Source organism: Pipistrellus hanaki (genome assembly GCF_964339955.1).
Source record: "Pipistrellus hanaki genome assembly, chromosome: 17".
NCBI lineage: Eukaryota > Metazoa > Chordata > Mammalia > Chiroptera > Vespertilionidae > Pipistrellus > Pipistrellus hanaki.
This window is the reverse complement of record NC_140519.1, coordinates 22052139-22074140: the sequence shown is the minus strand read 5'-3', so window position 1 is coordinate 22074140 and position 22002 is coordinate 22052139. Positions and strand designations below refer to the sequence as shown.

General features: G+C 46.1%; 1 protein-coding gene across 5 annotated transcripts in view; it reads left to right on the top strand.

Annotated features, from left to right (window-relative positions):
- CHD7 (chromodomain helicase DNA binding protein 7) overlaps positions 1-21737 on the top strand; it is a 175326-nt gene extending 153589 nt beyond the window's left edge. For 2 of the 5 annotated variants that reach the window (XM_084865076.1, XM_084865072.1), the window contains 15 exons: positions 4122-4211; positions 4693-4796; positions 6095-6224; positions 6601-6673; positions 6829-6886; positions 7582-7810; positions 8049-8257; positions 8381-9049; positions 10111-10271; positions 12346-12573; positions 13027-13470; positions 16300-16521; positions 17690-17830; positions 18016-18120; positions 19728-21737. In XM_084865076.1, the coding sequence (XP_084721202.1) occupies positions 4122-4211; positions 4693-4796; positions 6095-6224; positions 6601-6673; positions 6829-6886; positions 7582-7810; positions 8049-8257; positions 8381-9049; positions 10111-10271; positions 12346-12573; positions 13027-13470; positions 16300-16521; positions 17690-17830; positions 18016-18120; positions 19728-20642 (3778 nt within the window). In that variant the 3' untranslated portion in view covers positions 20643-21737. The remainder of the gene's footprint in view (positions 1-4121; positions 4212-4692; positions 4797-6094; positions 6225-6600; positions 6674-6828; positions 6887-7581; positions 7811-8048; positions 8258-8380; positions 9050-10110; positions 10272-12345; positions 12574-13026; positions 13471-16299; positions 16522-17689; positions 17831-18015; positions 18121-19727) is intronic. The other 3 variants (XM_084865075.1, XM_084865073.1, XM_084865074.1) reach the window with 3 other exon arrangements.
- The last annotated feature ends 265 nt before the right edge of the window (positions 21738-22002 follow it).

Below are 22002 nucleotides of genomic sequence, written 5' to 3'. Positions count from 1 at the left end.
TGTGTGTGTGTGTGTGTGTGTGCACGCGCACACGTGTGTGACTATTAAGCTGTAGTAACTATCTTTGCACAGCCTTAACTAGTTTTCTTCAAACATGATGCCAGGTCATATGATGCCATACCTTTAAATGAGTGATTTTTACTTATTTACTTACTGTTTTGTTAATCCTCACCTGAGAATATTTTTTTCATTGATCTTTAGAGTAGAAGGGAGTGGGGAGGAGGGAGAGAGAGAGAGAGAAACATCAATGTGAGAAAGACACATTGATTGGTTGCCTCCTGCACACACCTTTACCAGGGCTTGGGAACAAGCCTGCAACCAAGGTACAGGCCTTCGATGGGAATCCAATCTGGGACTCTTCAGTCCAAGGGCCAGTGCTCTACACACTGAGTCAGACTGGCCAGAGCTGATTTTGAAAATTGTGATAAAGATACATAGCACAATTTTAGAATTTTATCATTTGTAAGTTTATAATTCATTGGTATTAATTACATTAAAAATGTGTACCCCTCACCACTGTCTAGCCCCAAAACATTTTCATTGACCCCCAATATAAACTCTGTACCATTAAACCAAAATTTGCCTGCCACTCCTCCTCATGGTGACCACCATTCTCTGTTATGAATTTGCCTATTCTAGGTACCTCGTAAGTGGAAATTTACAGTATATGTCTTTCTATGTCTGGATTATTTCATTTAGCATGATATTTTCAGAGTTGACCCATGTTGTAGCTTGCGCCTGAATTTTGGTCCTTTTAATGGCTGGATAATATTCCATTGTATAGATAAGACCACCTTGTGTATATCCATTCAAATAACTGTGGACACTTGGATTGATGGACACCTTTTGGCTGTTGTGAATAGTGCTGCTGTGACATTGTGGATAACGAAGTTTTGTTTTGTGTTTAGTGTTGTTTTTCAGTTACAGTTTACATTCACTATTATGTTGCGTTAGTCTCAGGTGCACCTGTGGATGACTGTGTTAACCAGTGTGAGTCGGGGAATATGATTAGCTTTGTACGATCCCATCTTTAGCTGACTGCCCGCAGGGGAGTTGCTGCGGAATGTTCATGTTATTTTTTGCTTAATCGCGCCTGTTGTTTGATCTTGTTTGGCTTATCTTATGAGCTGAGAATCGTATTCCTTACCTTTATTTCTAGAACTTGATTCTGTATAACTGAACATATATGTTGAATCTAAGTTTATTGCATTGCTTGGAGCCCTGCTAACCTTCTACTTAAACCGGCATCTTCACATGTTGCTTCTTCCCTTGCTCTGAGCACACTATTCAGTATCAGTAGTGCAGCCACACTCACTGAGCCACCACCCCTTCCTGGCCGTGCTGCCTGGCGTACGCCCCTGGCCCCTCCACGACTCCCTCTCCCTGTGCGTCAGCTGGAGTTCTGCAGCAAGGTCTCAGCTGGAGGAGGCAGGATAGAAAGAAATGTGTGTGTGTCTCTCTTTAAAATTAGCCACCACAGTCTGAGCACATGATGCTGCAGTGTGCCTAGCACTGCTTACCGACGGCATTTGAGTTGTCTGAGATGAGAAGTACTGTTTTATCCTATTTCCCTGACAAAAAACTGAGACTCGGGTACTTACGGTTCCTCCGCTAGTGAAGGGGCCGGGCCGGATTGGAGGCCCAGACGGACAAGGCTGGCACCCTTGTCCTCAACCAACCCCACCTCAGACGCCTGCGCCCTCCTCGGGGCTCACACGAATAACCCTGGAGAACACCTGATGCTCCCAGGATGCTTCTCACCCCTTTTTAAACGAAAGTGTCTTCAGGGCTCCCTTTGATCACTGTCTTCAGAGTTTTGAGTCTTCTAAACCATTACCTCCAACCATCTTGGTGCCTCAGAAACTGTTTTGTTGTTACTGCTGTGGCAAGTCCTGCCAGGGGATAGCTGCTGGAAAACTTCCGTTTCCTTGTGGCTTATGTGAACTTTGGGTGATTAGCCTCGTGAGTTCTGGATTTGAAGCCTGGTCAGGTGTGGGAACAATGGCTGTGGCCTCAGGTCCAGTGTGGTGGTTTTTTTGTTTTTGTTTTAAATGTATTTTGATTGATTTCCGAGAGGAAGGGAGAGGGAGAGAGAGCTGGAAACATCAATGATAAGAAAAAAAAACATTGATTGGCTGCTCACAACATGGGCATGTGCCATGACCGGGAACTAAACCATGACCTCCTGGTTCATAGGTCGATGCTGAACCACTGAGCCACGCTGGCCAGGCTTAGTTTCCCATTCTGATGTCAGTAACAGACTTCCATAGGGTGTCCTCCCTGGCCGTGTAGGAGATGTCCTGTCTGGCTTACAGGTGTGAACTCCTTCAGGTCAGAGGCCACCTCTCGTTCACCTGGTAACCCTGCTGGCAACCACCGCGTCCTCCTCAAGGGCTCTGAGTTGGCCAGATGCATTGGTTTGCATTTTATCCTCTAGAAAAAAGATGACATAAAAGTCTCCACATAACTGGAACTCCTCCCAATGTAGAAAATTTGTCTTCTACCAAAAGAAAGAGAAACTGTTAGAGTCGCTGCCATTTTACCAAGTTTTGGTGAATAAAGATGAAACCAGCCCATGGTGGAGGTATTCCCTGGTGAGCATCCTCTTAGGTTCTGGGAAGAATTGTCCTTCAAGTCCTCTCACCAGAGAAGGCAGGCGCAGCCACAGAAGCTTGCACTGCCTGTTCTTTTGCTGGCTCAGTTGGGCAAACCAATGTTAAATCTTATCAAAAGAAAGAAATAAAAAAGCATTACCCAGAGTGAGTGTTCACCTTGGAGTGTATTCAGATGTTTATAGCCCCACACTTTGCCCGTCTGAGCCCAGGTTGGCCGGGAGCAGGCTCCTGGTGGAGGGAGGTGCGCCTGTTCCACATATGACCAGGAATGGTCTGTTTTGGTGAAGCTGCCCCAAGTTGTCATTTGATATTTTCAAGGACAATTACCACGTCCTAAGAGACAGTGTGAAGTGGTGGAGTCGGTGGGCCTGTTCCGAGTGGACGATGCTCAAGGTGACTCTGACCTTGGCTGTGCCTCTCTGCTTTCACGTTTGTAACAGGGAAATTATAGAAATTGTAACTTGCCCCATTCCATCATGGTGTCCTGGTGCAGAAAACAAGCGAGTATATGGGAAGTGTGTGTATGTTGGAATTACCCGGCCGGGCAAATAGCACTTGGTATTGTCATTTACTCACAGCCAAGGAGGCAGTCTCAGCTCCTAGTCCTGATTGCCCCCGAGGGCTGTCAACAAGAGATGCCAGACTCGGAGCAGACTTAGGCCCTGGGGAGTTCCCCAACAGGTGGGCTTTAGTGAAAGAAGTATGTTCAAAGCCGCTGAGGTAATCCAAGCGAGATTGAAAAATCTGGCTCCTAGAATTCCCAGGGTTTTTAAACATTAATTCTTTGAGAATGACTGAGAACGCCAATGAATTAGACATATTTTAATCGCCTTTGTAATGTTTTATTATTTTTTAAGTGACAACTTAGGCTTCCAGGTAATATACCATAAACCAGAAGGAATAAAAAATGGTTAATATTCCTTAAGGGAGAAGCCGATGACCCACGCCCAATCACCAACTTCCTTTCTCGGAAGCAAAGTTCTATAATCTGAAAAACCTGACATTCCATATTGAGGGTTTATTGTAAGGTAGTAAAACCAGATTTTATATCGTGTGTATTCCTACAACTTCTGATGTGCTTCCAAAAATGGCATTAAGGCAGCAGCTGAGGAAATTTTATGAGATAATGAAGCAGAACAGTTACTGAAAGCCATCTGCTCAGTTGTTTACAAACTTGCTTCAATACTTCAGAGGCAGTGGTAGGGTACGTGTCTGAACTTCACAAGCTGCCCTAGGTAGGACGAAGGGAAGTGCGCCCGGGCTGGGCTGAGCCCGGTCCCTCTCTGTGCAGTGTGAACGGTTGCCAGGCAGGCCTGTTGGAAGCCAGCAGAAAGCACCACACAGAGGTGATTATGTGCCACCATCTGTCACGCTTCAAGCCTACCATACAGCATGGCTAATCAGCCTTGGCAGGATGATGGATGAACAGCAGCAGCTGCCAAAAGCCACTGTTGGCAAACAGTCCTGAAGTTAAGAACTTTTTCCCCCCTCTGTCTTCCTCTCCAGGGTCCTGCTGCGTGTCCGCATGCTGTACTACCTACGACAAGAAGTGATAGGAGACCAGGCAGATAAGATCTTAGAGGGTGCTGACTCAAGGTTAGTGCACGCACGCATGGGTTCTCTGCCCCCCTGCCATCATCCGGGTAGTCGAAACACATCATGGATCGTGTTTCAAAACCTTCATAAACCACGAGAAGCACACGTCCTGTTTTGCATCTCGAATGCAGTGTTTGTCCTGTGAGCTTGGGGACGTGGCGAGAACCGGGGAAAGCCTGTGCATGCGTGTGTGTGTGTGTGTGTGTGTGTGTGTGTGTGTAAGTGTGTAAAGAGGTGTGAACTAAATGTATAGGAGTTCTGACACGACCTTTATAATGGGATGCTGGTGATAGCGTTCATTTCTGCTCATGGTGGAAAGCACAGACTTAAGCCCTTTGCTTTCCCTTTGCTCACTCCTCTCCGTGACGCCCAGGTGCTTACTGTGGGAAGGGGCACATGAGCGTGCACATAGTCAAATGACTTAGAGATTTTAAAACACGGGTGCTTGTCTTAAATATCGCACAAATGGCTGTCTTTACAGTGACGCTGATGTGTGGATACCCGAGCCATTCCACGCCGAGGTCCCCACGGATTGGTGGGATAAGGAGGCCGATAAGTCCCTCCTAATTGGAGTGTTCAAGCACGGTGAGTGACGTGTCCGCTTGACCACATCGTGACCGCGTGGCCCTTTCTCTGTTTAGAGCTCGTTGTATCCTCTCTTCCAAAGTCGTCATATTAACAAGGATAGTTCCAGAGGACTCTTGGCATCGACCGCTTTCCTGCACTAAAAATCTAATAGGAACTGTAAATATCAGATGCTGTTTTTGAATGTTTGTTGAGTGTTTGAGAAGAAAACATTTCTTTCTTGGCTGTAAATAAAACCCAAACCATATTTGTTTTAAGAATAGCCCAACTGTCCTGGAGCCCTCCCGAAACTTTGCTCCCAGCACGGCTCCCGCGCGCTGACTCTGCCAGCCCGTGTCAGAGTGGACGGCGGGCTTAACCTCTGCTATTAATCTGTACAAGTGCCTCCTGGGCTTTGTTCCAAGCAATATTTCACAAATGTCAGTGCTGAGAACTCCCGGCTCCCCCGAGTGGGATGCAGCCTTGTTAACTTTGAAAGGCCGGGGATGCGGAACTGGCATGATATATACAGTGAGCGGTTCCTGATTATAATCTCAGCTCTCTGGAGGTCACCGAGGTAGTCTCGGCAGCCCGGCCTGACTAAAGGGGAGAATGATGGCTTCTAAAACCTTCCGTGATTATAGTTTGGCTTGCGGCTCTGCGGCAGTTAGGGGCGGCGGGCTGTAGTACACACCCTAATTGAATTGTGCTGTTCTGCCGATGTGCCCCGGCCCCGTTCTGCGAGCTCGGCCTGTAAACCATTTCCTCGCTCGGCGCTGTTGGGATCTGCCATTTCCCATCTAGTCAGCGTGGGCAGCCGAAGAGCAAATTGCAGTTTGAAAGCCATAGAGGGAACAGTGTCATCTTACTGACATGCATCATCCCAAACCCAATAAGACAGGCTCGCTGGCCTGACGGAGCGGGTTTTCTGCTGGCGGTGGAGGAACCGAGGCTGCTCCCGAGGAGGGTGGGTGCACTTGGCCTGCCTCTGCGGGGGTCATAGAGGAAACGTTACGAAGTCTTTTAAATGTCAAGCAAAATTAGATCTCGGGGAAAACAGGGCCAGAAATCTTCCCCGGCACCTCGCAGTTACGGTTGAACCTGTGCTCCTTAGTATTCGTGGTCATTCTGATAACGTCCCTGGAATGTGACTTGGCTCCCCCAGACCTGCCCTGGAATTGAGGGGTCCAACCGCTAAATCAGGGTTCTTTTTAAGTACAAGGAACGAAGCCCGCGTGTTGTTGTGGTGCTGTGATTCTGTTCGTGACGGGCCTTTCATTGTCTCTCTGTGTGTCCTCGGGCTGGCGGGGATGGCACAGGCTACGAGAAGTACAACTCCATGCGCGCGGACCCCGCACTGTGCTTCCTGGAACGAGTGGGTATGCCCGATGCCAAGGCCATCGCTGCCGAGCAGAGAGGAACAGACATGCTAGCAGATGGCGGTGACGGGTAAGGAGGACATTTTAAAATTTTAATAAACTTTACATCCGTGTTGCATCTATTGGCAGCGTTCTGTTCTTCCACTGCGCAGTGTGCTGTTTGAACTCAGTGATGTTTATCAGAATAGTCTGGGTACATGTCATCATGATTATTTAGACACTATACAGTATCTAGATAATCTGAAACTTGTCTTTTTCAAATGACAACAGACACCCCCTCACTCCCCTCCAGCCTTCCCACACCCCCCTCCCTCCACGGCTGCCTGTTTTAAATACTGATAGGATGGCTTCTGATGTTGAACCCAGAAGTAAAAGTTGCATTAGACAGTCCTCTTCAGTCTCTTCTGATCAGTACGATTTAAACATTTTTGAAAATTTTTACATAGGGGAGAATTTGATAGAGAAGATGAAGACCCGGAATATAAACCAACCCGAACGCCATTCAAGGATGAAATAGATGTAAGAATTTGAGTATATTGATTTTATAGCTCCTGTAAAATATTATATGCCCATATAGGACTTGTTAAACTTTATAGACGATGGCCTTTTCTTTAGAAGATAAAGCAAAATGAAACCCAGATTAAAATAATCCCATTTCTCTCATTGCTTTCAAGGAATTTGCCAATTCTCCTCCCGAAGAGAAGGAAGAATCTGTGGAACTGCGCAGCACAGGTACGGCTCCCTCAGCGCCGGTCCCGCGGAGTCGGGCAAGCCGGGCAGGCGGCGGTGGCGGGCCAGCGGCTCTGGGCTTTGGGGCGGTGGGTCTCAAAGCATTCTCTCGTGTACACTGACTCCTCCCCATCGGGAATAATTTAAATTCTGGTTTAGTGTTGGTTTCTCATTATGTTGCATTTCTTTGTTAAAAATAACTATTTTTTGGATTAAGAGAATTTATTCATTCGCTTTATACCAGTTAGTGAAAACTTTTTAAGCATTTTTAGAACTATAGCTCTTAAAAATGAAAGAAATGTATCTCTTGGAAATGAGGCATTTGCCAAGTGTCTAAAATAGTGCCGGTTTACAGAAAATACCGACCTTTTGCTAAACGTAAAATCATTAGCTAACAATTAATGTGAAATTTTTTTTTTTTTTAAGCTCAAGATTATCACATTACCTGGGAACACCCTTATAATGTAGTTCAGGACATAAAGTATTTCTTTCTGTAAGATTGATTTAAAAAAGAAATGGTTTATAAGTTCCATACTAATATTATTCTTTATTAACATTTTCAAAATGAGGGCACTCTGATGCCCTTTCCCACACTGTCATTGGAATGTTAACGAGTCACCTTGTTGTGATGGAAAATCCTGTGTATTGCGAGGTTGCAGCTACACATTTAAAAAAAATATTTCCCCCCATTTTTTCAGGCAAGCACAGTGAGAGCAATGCTGAGTTAGGCCAACTGGACTGGCCCAACACCTCAACCCTGACCACCCGTCTGCGCCGGCTCATCACTGCCTACCAGCGCAGCTACAAGAGGCAGCAGCTGAGGCAGGAGGCCCTGACCAAGACGGACCGGCGGCGGCGGAGGCCGCGGGAGGAAGTGAGAGCACTGGAAGCGGAGAGGGAAGCTATAATCTCCGAGAAACGGCAAAAGTGAGTTTTTCTTCCAGGGTTTTACTCTCAATTCCTGGCACATTTCTCTCTGGGCTGCTCTTCTAGGCCTGCCAGAGGCAGGAATCCCATTGGAGACAATGATCATCAAAGCAGCCTGTCTCCCTGCCCCCAAAATAAGTACCGTGTGGGAAGATTAGGGCAAAAGAGGAAAAGAGATAATACGCTGGGAGTCTTTTCACTCCAGCACAATGCAAGCCAATGTCTTCTTTCCTGACAGGTGGACAAGAAGAGAGGAGGCTGACTTCTACCGCGTGGTGTCCACTTTTGGGGTTATTTTTGACCCCATGAAACAGCAGTTTGATTGGAACCAGTTTCGAGCCTTTGCCAGACTGGATAAAAAGTCTGACGAAAGCCTGGAGAAATACTTCAGCTGCTTTGTGGCCATGTGTAGGCGCGTGTGTCGAATGCCCACCAAGCCAGATGATGGTAGGTCCATTGATAACCAAAGTTCTATGTAACAGGCCAATAGAATGAAAAATAAGAGAGTGAACAATTGAAAGCCTGCTTCGGTTTTGTCCCAAATAAATGCGATTGTTTTCATGTTTTCAGAACCTCCAGACCTCTCCATGATTGAGCCCATCACAGAAGAGCGTGCCTCTAGAACTCTCTACCGCATCGAACTGCTCCGGAAAATTCGCGAGCAGGTTCTCAATCACCCTCAACTGGGGGAGAGGCTGAAGCTCTGCCAGCCGAGCCTGGACCTGCCGGAGTGGTGGGAATGTGGACGGCACGACCGAGATTTGCTGGTGGGCGCCGCCAAACACGGGGTCAGTCGGACGGACTATCACATCCTCAATGACCCCGAGCTGTCCTTCTTGGATGCGCACAAAAACTTTGCGCAGAACAGAGGGCCTGGCAGTATGTCGGCCTTGAACCCACTGGCAGTGGGATTTGGCCAGACTCCGGCCGTCCTCTCATCCGCTCACATGCAGGAGGAAAAGGTGACGGGTCAGACCGAGGGCAAAGTAGAGGAGCCTGACCAGGCGGCCGCCCAAGAGAAACCCACCATGAAAGAGGAGGAGGAAGACCCCGAGGGCGGGGACAAGGACCGTAAGGAGGACAGTGAGGCCGAGGCCAGCTCTGTCAAACGGGAGCTGAAAGGCATGGAGGTCAACGCAGATTCAGGGCCCAAGTCAATTTCCGAGAAAGGTTCGGAAGAGGACGAGGAAGAGAAGCTGGAGGATGACGACAAGTCGGAAGAATCTTCCCAGCCTGAAGGTAATGCCGCTCCCGCGCCCCCCCCCCCCCCCCCGCCCCTCCTCCGCACGGCAGTGGCGACATGCTGAGTTTTCATTGCCACTGACAAAGCTCTTTTTGTTTCTTAAGTGTGCATTTCTCCTGTGAAGGGATAATTTTAGGTTATGTTTACTTGTATGTTCTGCTCTAATAAGACACGGAAACATGATATTTTGAGTAAGTTGAACTCTCAGGAGAGGTTTATGAATGCATAGTTTCTGGATTAAGGATAAGGGTTAACTTTATAGTAGTGGTGTATTAAAAATTCCAAGAGACTTTATTTGTTTGATCCTCACCAGAGGACAGAGACAGAGGTTGACATCAGTGTGCGAGAGAAACATTGGTCAGTTGTCTTCCATATGTGCCCCGATGGAATTGACCCACAACCCGGCTTATGTGCCCTGACCAGGAATCGGACCAGCAGCCTTTCGGTGCATGGACTGATGGTCCAACCAGCTGACCACTCCAGCTGCGCCCAAGTGATGCTAATTTTGACAGTTAAATCTGTGGGAGAAGAGTCCTTCACTGAGTAAATACGGAGTTATTTTTAGACAAATAATGCATAATTGATACAGTTTTAATTCAGAAGTAACAGGAAGGAGTGGAATCTAAAAATAATTGGTTCTCTTTGTAAGTCACAAAATCAGGCATGTTGTACGGCTCTGCTGCAGCCGGAACTTACTTAGAACTTAGCGGACAGGTTAGCCCCTTTCCTGTGTGGGGGACATGGGCTCTTGAGTCAGTCTTGGCTGCCCTTCAGCCTCCTCTGAGATGCACTTGCACAGCGTCAAGTGACTAGTGACGTGACCTTCCTAAGCTACTCTGCTTCTTCGTCGGTAAGACGGAATAAGTATGCCCATGACAGGCCTGGCGCAGGCTTTATACAGCAAGATCTGTAAAATGCCCATGACCCTTGTGGCCATATTGTAGGCATTCAATAAAATGGAGCGGATCAGTATTTAATTTTTTTCATCGTGTCCTTTCTAAACTTCTTTTTCCGTGATATTCTGGGAGTGAGTCATGCACATTAACTCATTTCTCAGCAGGAGCTGTCTCCAGGGGGAAGCATTTTGATGAAGAAAGCAATGCTTCTATGAGCACTGCCAGGGACGAGACCCGAGATGGCTTCTACATGGAGGACGGGGATCCGTCGGTAGCTCAGCTCCTTCACGAAAGAACATTTGCCTTCTCGTTTTGGCCTAAGGTTGGTGGGTTATTTTTTGTTTTGTTGACCCAAAGAGTGGGTGGAAAAAATTGTTCGAGCTTGCTTGTTCAAAAAACGTTGACACAATGTCTGAAGACCGTAGATGTTTCTCATGATTTAAAGAATGATTTGGAAAAGCCCAAAGAAAAAAAATCATTAGAATACTTTTGTAATAGGATGAGGAGGTGACATGAAGGGAAGATACTAAGAAACAGAACTATCTATATGGACTTTTCTCCTTGAGGTTTTTAGGGTGGTAATCGTGTACTACCCTGTATAGGGATTATTGTTTCAACAGACTAAATAACCCTTTGGCGATGTAAAATATGTGGATTTTTAAAAATATTTTGTTATTTGGCTAAAAAAACGCATAACATAAAATTTATGATCTTAACCAATTTTAAGTGTGTACATCAGTAGTCTTCAGTCTGTTCACATTGTTAGGAAGCAGATCTCCAGAACGATTTTTATCTTGCATGACTGAGACTTTACACCCATTGAACAGCTCCTTCCCAACCCCTGCAGCCACAGTTCTACCGTTTGTGTTAATGAATGTGACTACTTTGCTTGCCTCATACAAGTGCAATCATATAATATTTGTCCTTTTGTGATTGGTTTATTTCACTTAGCATAATGTCCTCAGGGTCTATCCATGTGACAGGGTTTCCTTCCTTTTTAGGGCTGAATAATATTCCATTGCATATATACAGTCTATTTTCTTTACCCAGCCACCGGTCATTGGGACATCCAGGTTCCTTGTATCCCTTGGCTCATTGTAGTGCTACTGTGAGCATGAGTGCATTAATGTCTCTCTGAGATCCTCTCCGTTCTTCTGTTCTGGATATGCACTCAGAAGTGGGATTGCTGGTCTCCTGGTAGCTCTAGACTTGACTTTTTGAGGAAGCTTTATACTGTTTTCTATAGTGATTACACCATTTACAATCCCACCAACAATGCACAAGGAAAATGTGTGGACTTTTTAAACCTGTATTTCAATTTTCTTGTTTCGTTTCTTGTCTGAAATAGAGCTTTCAGATTTAAGACAACTTGCATCTATTTGGAAAGTTACTCTTCTTCACTCAGGAGAAGGTGGGCTGTTAACCCATTTGGTCCAGTATCTTAGGCGCTAATTCCAAAATGTGGTTATCTAGAACCAAAAACAAAGTGGAAATTACTTTTTTTTTTTTTTGGCTGACTAGCATAATTTTATAATAAATCCCTATGTAATTTGGGTCTGTTTTTAAGGGTGGGGAAATAATTATCCTAATTACCATAACAGGGCTGTCTGGTTTAAAACAAACAACACAAAAAACAGCTTCAGTCGACTCATCCCTAGGCTGGCCTTTGTAATGTGAAATTTTTAACTGTAAAGTGTCCAATGACAGACATCTCTTTCTCTCCCTGCCCTCTCACTTCCCCCACTGTGTAGCCTCCCTTATCGGGTACGGATGGAGTTCCCGGATCAGTCAGGTCTGTGGGAGCAGGCAGGCACGTTTAATCTATGGAAACTGGGTCTAAGCTGTAATTAGAAATTTTTAATGTACACGCTTCAGTGAAATTTGAAGTAATAATAGGTGTGGGATGCAAATTGACATTCATTAGGTGTTCCTGGGTTGTGCCCATTTTGTAATGCTGAACTTTATTAATAGTGACGCTAATGATGTCCCACTGCCCGGGACTGACTGTGATCCTGCCTGGCTCTGAAGCGCAGGTTTCCATTGTTATCTGCTGACATGCACCCACCACTCTTTAGCTTGAATAAAAGTTGCTTTTAAAACAGGGGGGGCGTTTAGAGGTGGCGGCCACGCGGTGTTTGCTAACGGATGTGGTTCTGTGCTCATAATCGCAGAACATTAGGTTTTCCGTCCTGGAGCCACCTGAGTACCTTCCACCGTGGCCAGGCGGTTTGGGTGGAATTTATTTGCTTGTTTGTCTCTCATTTTCTCAGACATTTTTTCCTCGCCAATTGACTTCTAAATCTTTCCTACTCTTTAGCATCTTGATAGAAATATTTACCTTGGTAATTTTGACCAAGTCTTCTTGCAATTTCATGCGACTTTTCCTCTCCCTCCAGGATCGAGTAATGATAAACCGATTAGACAATATCTGTGAAGCGGTGTTGAAAGGCAAATGGCCAGTAAACCGGCGCCAGATGTTTGATTTCCAGGGCCTCCTCCCCGGCTGCACGCCGCCCGCCGTGGACAGCCCCCTGCAGAAGCGGAGCTTCGCGGAGCTCTCCGCCGTCGGCCAGGCCAGCGTCAGCGGCAGCGAGGACCTCACCACGTCTCCCCAGCTGTCAAAGGTAGGTCAGCGCGACTTGTTTTCGCAGTTTTAAGTTCAATTCTAAGGCTGCTTGTGTTCCACTGGTCCGACTTAGAAATGTGTCTGCTCTTTCTTCAGTTTGTTGCACAGTTAGGGATATTTAATTCTTTATGCTTCACACACACACACACACACACACACACACACTTTATTGATTTCAGAGAGGGAGGGAGAGGGAGATAGAAACATCAATGATGAGAGACAATCATTGATGGGCTGCCTCCTGCACACCCCACAATGGTAATCGAGCATGCAACGCAGTCATGTGCCCTGACTGACTGGGAATTGAACCCTGACCTGCAGGTTTATAGGTCAGTGCTCAACCACAGATCCACACTGGCCAGGCCTCAGGCTTGCTGTCCTTTAGTTGTGAGAGCCAGCTCCGGGAGCACAGACCGCTGGGGCTCATTGTTTCAATGGCTTTTTTCAACAGGAAGATACTCTCAATCTCGCTGTCCCTCGCCAGCGGAGGCGGCGGAGGAGGAAAATTGAAATCGAGGCCGAAAGAGCTGCCAAGCGGAGAAACCTCATGGAGATGGTGGCCCAGCTCCGGGAGTCTCAGGTGGTCTCAGAAAACGGACAAGAAAAAGTTGTGGATTTATCAAAGGCCTCCAGGGAGGCAACAAGCTCTACCTCAAACTTTTCATCTCTTACTTCGAAGTTCCTCTTGCCTAACGTCTCGACGCCAGTGTCCGATGCCTTTAAGACTCAGATGGAGCTGCTGCAGGTGGGGCTGTCACGCACGCCCACCAGGCACCTGCTCAACGGCTCCCTCGTGGACGGCGAGCCCCCCATGAAGAGGAGGCGGGGGAGGAGGAAAAACGTGGAGGGCCTCGACCTGCTTTTCATGAGCCACAAACGGACGTCACTGAGCGCAGTAAGTGCAGGCCCACCCCGCTGTCTGTGCCCACGTGGCAGCCAGGGTCCCTGCCGCCGCCCGTGGCACTGACCGCATTCCTCTCCGTGGTGCAGGGTTCCTCTCCGAGGTGCAGGGTTAAAGCTGGCTCCTTCCACCAGGGACATAGGGTGACAGTGAGCCGAGCCAGGGCTCTGGGCGGGCGTAGCGTTGAGCAGTGATGCAGGTCACCCAGCCTGAACCAGGCGTGGCGGGAGGATTTGTTACTGGCTTCTCTCGGGAGACCAGCCCAAACAGAAACTGGTCTTCGGAGCCTGATATTGTCATCTCTGTGTTCTTGTTCTTGAGGTGGAAAAGCTTCTGCTCTCAAAAATACTGATATTTTGGGGGCCTGGCACTTACTAGATTAGTATACATGTTTAGTTTCTGACTTGAGAGGTTGGTATTCATATATAAAGTTAGGGATCGCAAGTCTCCTAAAAATCTCAACTATCTAAGGATCTGTGCTTGTTTAGGTTTGAAGGAAATACATGTGACAATGGATTTTTACTTTCTTTTTTTTTTTTCTTTTTTCCCCCAATTTAGAGGAAACAAGGGCAGTGTAATCAAAATTCTCTTCCCTAATCGGTGTCAACCACGCCACCAAAAAATGTGCTGCCTGAAAATGATGAGGGTTTTAATCACCCCAGGAGCCTGATTCCATGCAGCTTGTCTTTAAGTGCTGATTAGTACTACGTATCTTCGCCTGTTGATTAGAAAGCCGAGTCAAACAGTGGTTCTCCTCGTCTGTGCACGAGGGCCTGGGTGGGAGGGACCTGGGGCCCCCGCCCCCCCCCCCAGGGGGGTGGGGGTGGGGAGGCAGTGGGACAGTTTGGGAAATACTGCAGTTTGAATTGAGGGAAGCAGTTGTTTATTTTAATGTTTTTTCCTCATACTATTTCATCCCTGTAATTGTTTGCCCATTTTCTATTTCTTCAACCTAGGGAAAGCTCAGTAACTTAGAAGGGTAGGAAAAGGCATGGTTGAATTAAAGTCTAGAAATTGCAAAATAGCTTTTACTGGAATTTGTCCCCTGGTGAGGTCTGAGTAAAACAGAAACATGCAGGTGGGATAAAGTTAATTTTCAAAATTTATTATCAGTGTGCTAGTTGCAATAACGGTCATTTTTGTTGAGCATATGGTTCTTTTAGAAGCTTGTGAAAATATGTCTTGTAGTAGATCAGCTGTGGCTGATTGTTCCAGAAGATAAAATGCCGGTTCTAGGTTTATGCTCCCCAAAGTTGTGTCTCTAGTGATTGACATTTCTGCTTAAAACCACCCTGTTAGCACAGGATGTGTTTACTAAAAATCCCTTCTTTGTCAACATCAGCAAATGGAGGGGTTTCTGCAGCTCATACTTCTCTTCATTTTCTCTTGTGTTTAATACTTGAACCATGGCACATACAGGAATTAACAGTCATTGCAACCAGTTCTACTTTCCCTATTGTAATTATATACCTCTGAACTTAAGGATGATTTTATTCACTTCATATATCTTAAGTTTTACCTAAGAATTTATTGATATTTTTATTTTTCTAAAGTTAGATTTAGCTCTGAATTCCCAACAGATTTTAGAGAACGTTCTATTAATATATATATATATATATATATATATATATATATGTATATATATATTTTTTTACTATTGTTTTGGTGGTGTGGAGGGCTATGCATTGTGTTAGCACTCAAACTGGAGACCATGAAAAGTGCTGCCATGAAAAGTTAGGTGCAGCCACCATGCATTCAGCAGCATTGTGGGAGCTGGCCTTGCCACTGTGCCACACACTGTGATGCACGAGGAAAGGCCTGACAAGAGCTTGCACTAGACAACTCAGTATCCAGACAATAGGGCATCATTGTTATGAACTATGGTTGGAGTACTTTGTGAGCCCAAAGGAAGAATGGGAATGGAGGGAGGACAATATTAGGAGAAACGGATGAGGAAGAATCCCTAAAGGGGGTCATACTTTGGTTAAGTTTAGAAGTTTGTGTAGAAGTTGGTCATTTTAAAAGAGGGATGCAGAAAGCATGTACAAAGGGCCTGGGGTCAGAGAGAGCTTCTCGTGGTCGATGAACTGGAAGCTGTCGGCTGGGGAATTGGTGAGAAGGGGCGGTTCGGCAGAAATAGCTTGGAGATAAGGTGGATGCACATCGTGGAGGGCCTCGATTGCCATTCAAGAACCTGGACTTTATACTGGAGGTGGTGGGATTCAGTTACCAAAATAAGTCATTTTAGGAACTTGTCTCCAGTGTATCAGTGTGGAGGCTGGATTAAAGAAGAGCGGGGCAGAACTCAATCAGGGAGCCCATTTAGGAAGATTGCAGCAATGTGGGTGGGAAGTCGGAGCAGTAGGATTGGAGAAATGGGTTGACTTAGAAGATGTCGGGATGTTGCAAAACCAGTTTGAAGACCAGTGGCTGGACGATGGTGGAGCCTAGACTTGGGTTAAAGTTGATCTTTTCAGTGTTGTCACACAAACTTAATACAAAATGTTGTGCCACCAGCAAAGTTGCACTGTTCTCAGAGTGCCAGAAAGCTGTGTATAAAGTGGCTTTGGGAACATTTCTTTAATTAAAAACGTGTTAATGGTGTTTATCTGTGGTTTCTGCCTAATTACTAATTCTACAGTGTGGAGCATGATGTTAAAGTTTCATCTTCTAAGGTGTTCCAAGACTGACATTGTTGCATGTAACTTTTCCCCCCCTTTTGAGCAAATATCCATTGTGCTAGGGTAGCCTTTTCTTGAGATAGCACGTTGCCAGAATCTGTCTCTTTGTGAGAGAATTCAGACCGTTGTCAATTTTCTGCAGGAGGATGCTGAGGTGACCAAAGCTTTTGAAGAAGATATAGAGACCCCACCAACACGGAACATTCCTTCTCCTGGACAGCTGGACCCCGACACGCGGGTCCCTGTTATAAATCTCGAAGATGGGACGAGGCTGGTGGGGGATGAAGCTCCTAAAAATAAGGAGTTGGTTGAATGGCTGAAGCTGCACCCTGCTTACACTGTTGATATGCCAAGTTACGTACCAGTAAGTGTTACAGCGCTTGGAGTGGGAGGGATCTGCCAGCACAGTCCATTTTGTTCTCTTGTTCAACATGGAAATCCCTAGTCCCTCTGCCTTTAGCTTGAATGTTTTCTCATCGCAATCATCTCCCAGTTTTTGTCATTATATAATTCTACATTAGAGACGCTAGCTTTCAGGTCTGTCCCACGGGGAGGGCAGCCTTGGAGTTAGTTGAAGACACCTATTATTCATTTTCTTACTTTTGCCATCTCTCACCAACCAGGCATGAGATCTCCAGTTATTCTCTGCCTGGCGTGGTTTCCAGGTGGTCTCGTTATTGGGCTGACACTCAGGAATGCACTTGCATTGTTCTCTAGCCCAGGTCTGATCTGCTCAGAATGCTGTGAAGATACTACTCACAGAGATGTGACCAGCTAATGCAGCCTGCGACTTCATTAGCTTCCTTTTTAAGCAACTAACTAGTAGTTAGCCCGAGATGAACTCGGATCTGATCATCTTCATCCTCTAATGCCAAAGATAGTGCTTACCTAGCGTTTACACCTTTAAACGTCCATGTAACACGCGGGTACCTGGCCACTCCGCCTGTCTAAATGGTTGGGAAGGAAGATTTGTCACATAAACTGTTTACTAGCCAGCGGTGCAAATCTGTTCCTTCCACGCTTGTGAGATTGATTTTTAAGCACTTCAGTGTAGGATTTTGCATTTCGTTTTGCTGAATTCAGCATGAGTTGAGTTTCTGCCACTCAGAACAGCCCTCCTGCCAAGGTCCTTGTGTCCCTCGCTTGGTTCTCCTCGTGTACAGTCCTGTCACAGATGTGATAGCACCTCTGCATTCATTCCCATCGCTGCCTGGAAATCAGAGAACGTTTCCTTTAAAATCACCCTGACGCGGTCAAACATTTGAAGAAGAGACTCTAAGCGGCATTATTGATAGGTCAAAGGCAAAGCTGGTTCTCAGCTTATGTGTTTGTTTAGTTCCTTAATGCACATAGTGGAAAATAGGAGGACTTTTTCCTTTCAAAAAAAAGTATGGTTTCTAGTAATTCAAATAATTTTTGAAGCTTCCATAATAATTGCAGATGATTTCATTGTTATTTATACAGGAAAAAAATAAGTATTTAATGCAATTTTACTAAAGATACTTGTTTTTGTTTTTGTTTGTGTTTTGCAGAAGAATGCAGATATGCTGTTTTCCTCATTTCAGAAACCGAAACAGAAACGACATAGATGTCGAAACCCTAACAAATTGGACATAAACACTTTGACAGGAGAGGAAAGAGTGCCCGTTGTCAATAAGCGAAATGGAAAGAAGGTAAATGCAGGAAGGGGACTCGTTCTCTCTGTGATTTCTTATCCCAGAAAGAAATGTTTTAGCCTGAGATCTTTTTATTAAAAAGCACACCTTTCGGAGTATATGTGTACGTATGTGTATGCATGTGTGTGGAGAGAGATGGGAGGGGAGAGGGAAGGACTCACATTTCCCATGCCTCTCCCCAGATGGGTGGAGCGATGGCGCCGCCCATGAAGGATCTGCCCAGGTGGCTGGAAGAAAACCCTGAGTTTGCAGTTGCTCCCGACTGGACTGACATTGTGAAGCAGTCTGTAAGTACAAGCCCTGCGTGTCGGCCGGGGTAGGCATCTCAACGCAACCGCTCTCCTGCAATTTATTTTCTGTTGGTCCTTAACAGAAAGACATAAAACAATAGCTTAAAAGAATTGACATGATACATCATTTTCGCGTATTATAAACCCATCGTGTCTTGTGTCTACATCATTAATCCAAAGTGTGTTAACTAGACGGCTCTGGTTCAAGAGGATGGCTTGGGAATGCACGTTCACAGTCTGGGAGGGAGCGGCCTTTGGGAGGGATGCGAGGGTAAAGCCAGCAGCAGTCCGCCTGTGGAACGGAGTTCATGGTGGTTGAGTAGATGAAGATTCATTGTGATTTCTGATATTAAAATAAACCAGTGTCTTTTAACCCTTTTCGTCTCATGGCACACACAAGAGTAATAATTACTAAAATTCTTTCGCACACCAAAAAATACATTTTTTTTTTTAGCAGATCTGTCAGAAGAAATAGGTGTAATTTTTATTTATTTACCAAAAATAGCAATTACCCTTTTTGCTTCAAGGTAACTTTTTAGAAAATCTGGTCCCTGCACTTCTATGTAAGGATTTCTGGTACCAAGAATTAACCAATCACAGGCAACCTTATTATGCGACATGACCAATAAGATACAACTATTATATGACTTAATGAGTGTACTAGAGGCCCGATGCATGAAATTCGTGCAAGAGGCTCAGCCCTTGCAGCCTCAGCTTCGTCCAGAAGGTCGCCTGGATATCTGACCTAATTAGCATATTACGCTTTTATTATTATTATAGATAGTTCTAGACAGGGCATTCACACAGGACGGCTATTGTGGTGTTGGCTCATCTCAGTTTTTTACTTGTCAGTCTATGGGAAAAGAGGTCAGTGCCCCTGACTAAGTAGTCAGGTATTGCGTGTTTTAAAAATTTTTGTGGTATACTGTTGAAAATCCCTAAAATAAACAAATAAAAAAATACAACAATTCTGTCTGAGTTTTTTTCACTATTAGTTTCCTTTTCAAATTATTGTGTTAATGATGTCTTGATACTTTTTTGCTAGCTTGTTTTAAAGTATACAGCAAAGCAGCATATTTTTCTTTTGGTATCTGGTAATATTAGTCTTAAACATGGATGGCCTGTGAACTGCCACCATAAGCACAATGCAGATGGTTCCAGAATCCCTGGTGTTTACTCTCTCACACCTCTGGCCCCTGACAGCCACTGATCTGTTCTCCAGCCCCAGAGTTCTGTTTTCCTGAGGGTGTCATGAGCAAGAGCATAACGTGTGTAATCTTGTTTCACTTGCATTGCTATTCAGTCAGAAGTCTGTTCCTTTACATTTCTGAGCAGCCCTCTGTTCTGGGTGCCATAGGTTGCCATTTACCTCATTCCAGAGTAGCCTTTGACAATTTTTATGCAGCTCAGCACAATTCAGTGAGTCAATGTGATGCTAAAACATAAAAATTTTACTTTCCTAATTCTTACCGTTTGAGAGGGGAGGTAATCACTTGTGTGTTTCCGTTCAGAATGTTAGGGTTCAGGCCCCGACGAGGCCACATTGAAAGGGAGTGTTCTCCAGCAGCTCCTGCAGCCACTGTTTGCCTCTCCATTTCCTCCAGGGTTTCGTTCCCGAGTCGATGTTTGACCGTCTTCTCACTGGACCCGTGGTGAGGGGAGAAGGAGCGAGCCGGCGAGGAAGGAGGCCCAAGAGTGAAATCGCCAGAGCAGCGGCCGCCGCCGCCGTGGCCTCCACATCAGGAATCAACCCTCTGCTGGTGAACAGCCTGTTTGCGGGGATGGACCTCACGAGCCTCCAGAACCTCCAGAACCTCCAGTCTCTGCAGCTGGCGGGGCTCATGGGCTTCCCTCCCGGACTGGCCACGGCCGCGGCGGCCGGCGGCGACGCCAAGAACCCCGCGGCCGTGCTGCCCCTGATGCTGCCGGGCGTGGCCGGCCTGCCCAACATGTTCGGCCTGGGCGGGCTGCTCAACAGCCCCCTGTCCGCTGCTGCTGGGAACACCACTACTGCGTCCGGCCAGGGGGACCCGGACGACGGCCCCCCCAAGGGGGAGGAGAAGGGCACCGAGAACGAGGAGGAGAGCAAAGACCCCGAGAAAAGCACAGACGCTGTTTCGGCTACTGACTCTGCGAACGGTCCCGTTGGTGCTGCTACTGCCTCGGCCGGATTGCCCTCCAACCCGCTCGCCTTCAACCCTTTCCTCCTGTCCACCATGGCCCCAGGCCTCTTCTACCCTTCCATGTTTCTACCTCCGGGGCTGGGGGGATTGACGCTGCCCGGGTTCCCCGCGCTGGCAGGGCTGCAGAACGCCGTGGGCGCGGGTGCAGAGAAGGGCCCCGACAAGGCCGAGGGGGCCGCCTTCCAGGAGGAGGAGCACCTCGAGGGCAGCGACGCCGAGGAGAACCTGGACAAGACGGCCGAGTCCTCCGTCCTCGAAGACGAAATAGCACAGGGTGAAGAGCTGGACTCGCTGGACGGCGGGGAGGGACTAGAAAACCAGGAGAAGGACGAGTGACCGCTCCACCGCTCCCAGTCCCCGTCCACGTGTTTGAGACTTTCGACAAGTGGTAGTCCTACTGTTTACACTCACAGTTAATGTTCATACCTAGTTTTATAAGCTGTTCTGTAACATAGTGTAGCAAAAAGAAAAAAAAAAAAGAAAAAGAAAAAAAAGTCCAAGTCATGTTATACAGGTGTGTCAAAAGGTATCTTGGTCATTAAGTATTGTGCAGTGCATTATTTATTACCCCTAGGAGAGATGAAATTTGAGAGGTGATCATGTCTTTTTAAGGAAAGCTTACATAATGCTCTGCTTCGTTTCCTCTTCGTGTGGTACCACTGGTATTATAATAAAGAGCAATTTGTAACGGGGCGGCACTCACGGAAGGACGCGCCGCTCGAAGGAAGTATGAAGTTATATATTTAATTTTTTTTTTTTAATTTTAATTTCGTTGCTGTGAAGGTCAAGATGAAATTTGCCGTACATATCATACTTGCTCATTTGTTTCCCTTTCTGACTGTCCGGGGTGCCCACACACACACACACACACACACACCCGTACACTCTGACAATCTCCACGTTAGTGTGAACGTCTCCGTCCCGAGGCGCAGCAATAATAAGGCAGCTGTTGAATGTGAAGGGTCCCTTTAGAAATTAACCTACTGGGAGGGTTCTCGCCAGGTAGAACTACAGTTCCATTGTCTCGTGGTCTTGTAATGCACTGGTATAAACAAAATAAATAGATGAATAAATAAAAAAGAGTGAGAGACTAGAGAATCAGGTACCTTTTTTTTTTTTTTTAAATTAAAAGGACTTTGTTACTTTAGCCACAAAGCTAAAACAGCATTACCTCAGCTCTAAACTAGCCTTGAAGTTTACAGACATGACTTTGTAAATGTATTGTTTTTCTTTGTTGTGATGTCCTTTTATTTTTTTTCCTTTGAAAACTGCTATCATGTAAGATAAATTGTAAATTGCTGCCAACTGTAGTAATGATGCTTTTAATAAAAGTGACCCATGATATGCAGAAATGTAATTACGGGATGTAGTGTGTAGGGGAACTGGTGTTCGCTCTATTTTTTTGCCTTCGCAATAGATGCAAATACAGCATTCTGGCCTTTGTACCGTTTCTTGATATATCCCCTTCTGCTGGATCAGCTGTTAGCGAGGTGCTAACCCGGTTGTCTTCAGACTAGACGGGAAGGGAAGCCTTAAATTACCTGCTCATAATTCCACTCCAGATATCTCCGCAGAACCACATACAAAACCCTCCTATCACTCTCCCCAAAGGGCATCCGCGCCTGAGGATACTTAAAAATGTGTGTGGCGTCTGATAATGTGGTACACCGCCGAACAAAAGGGCACGAGAAAAATG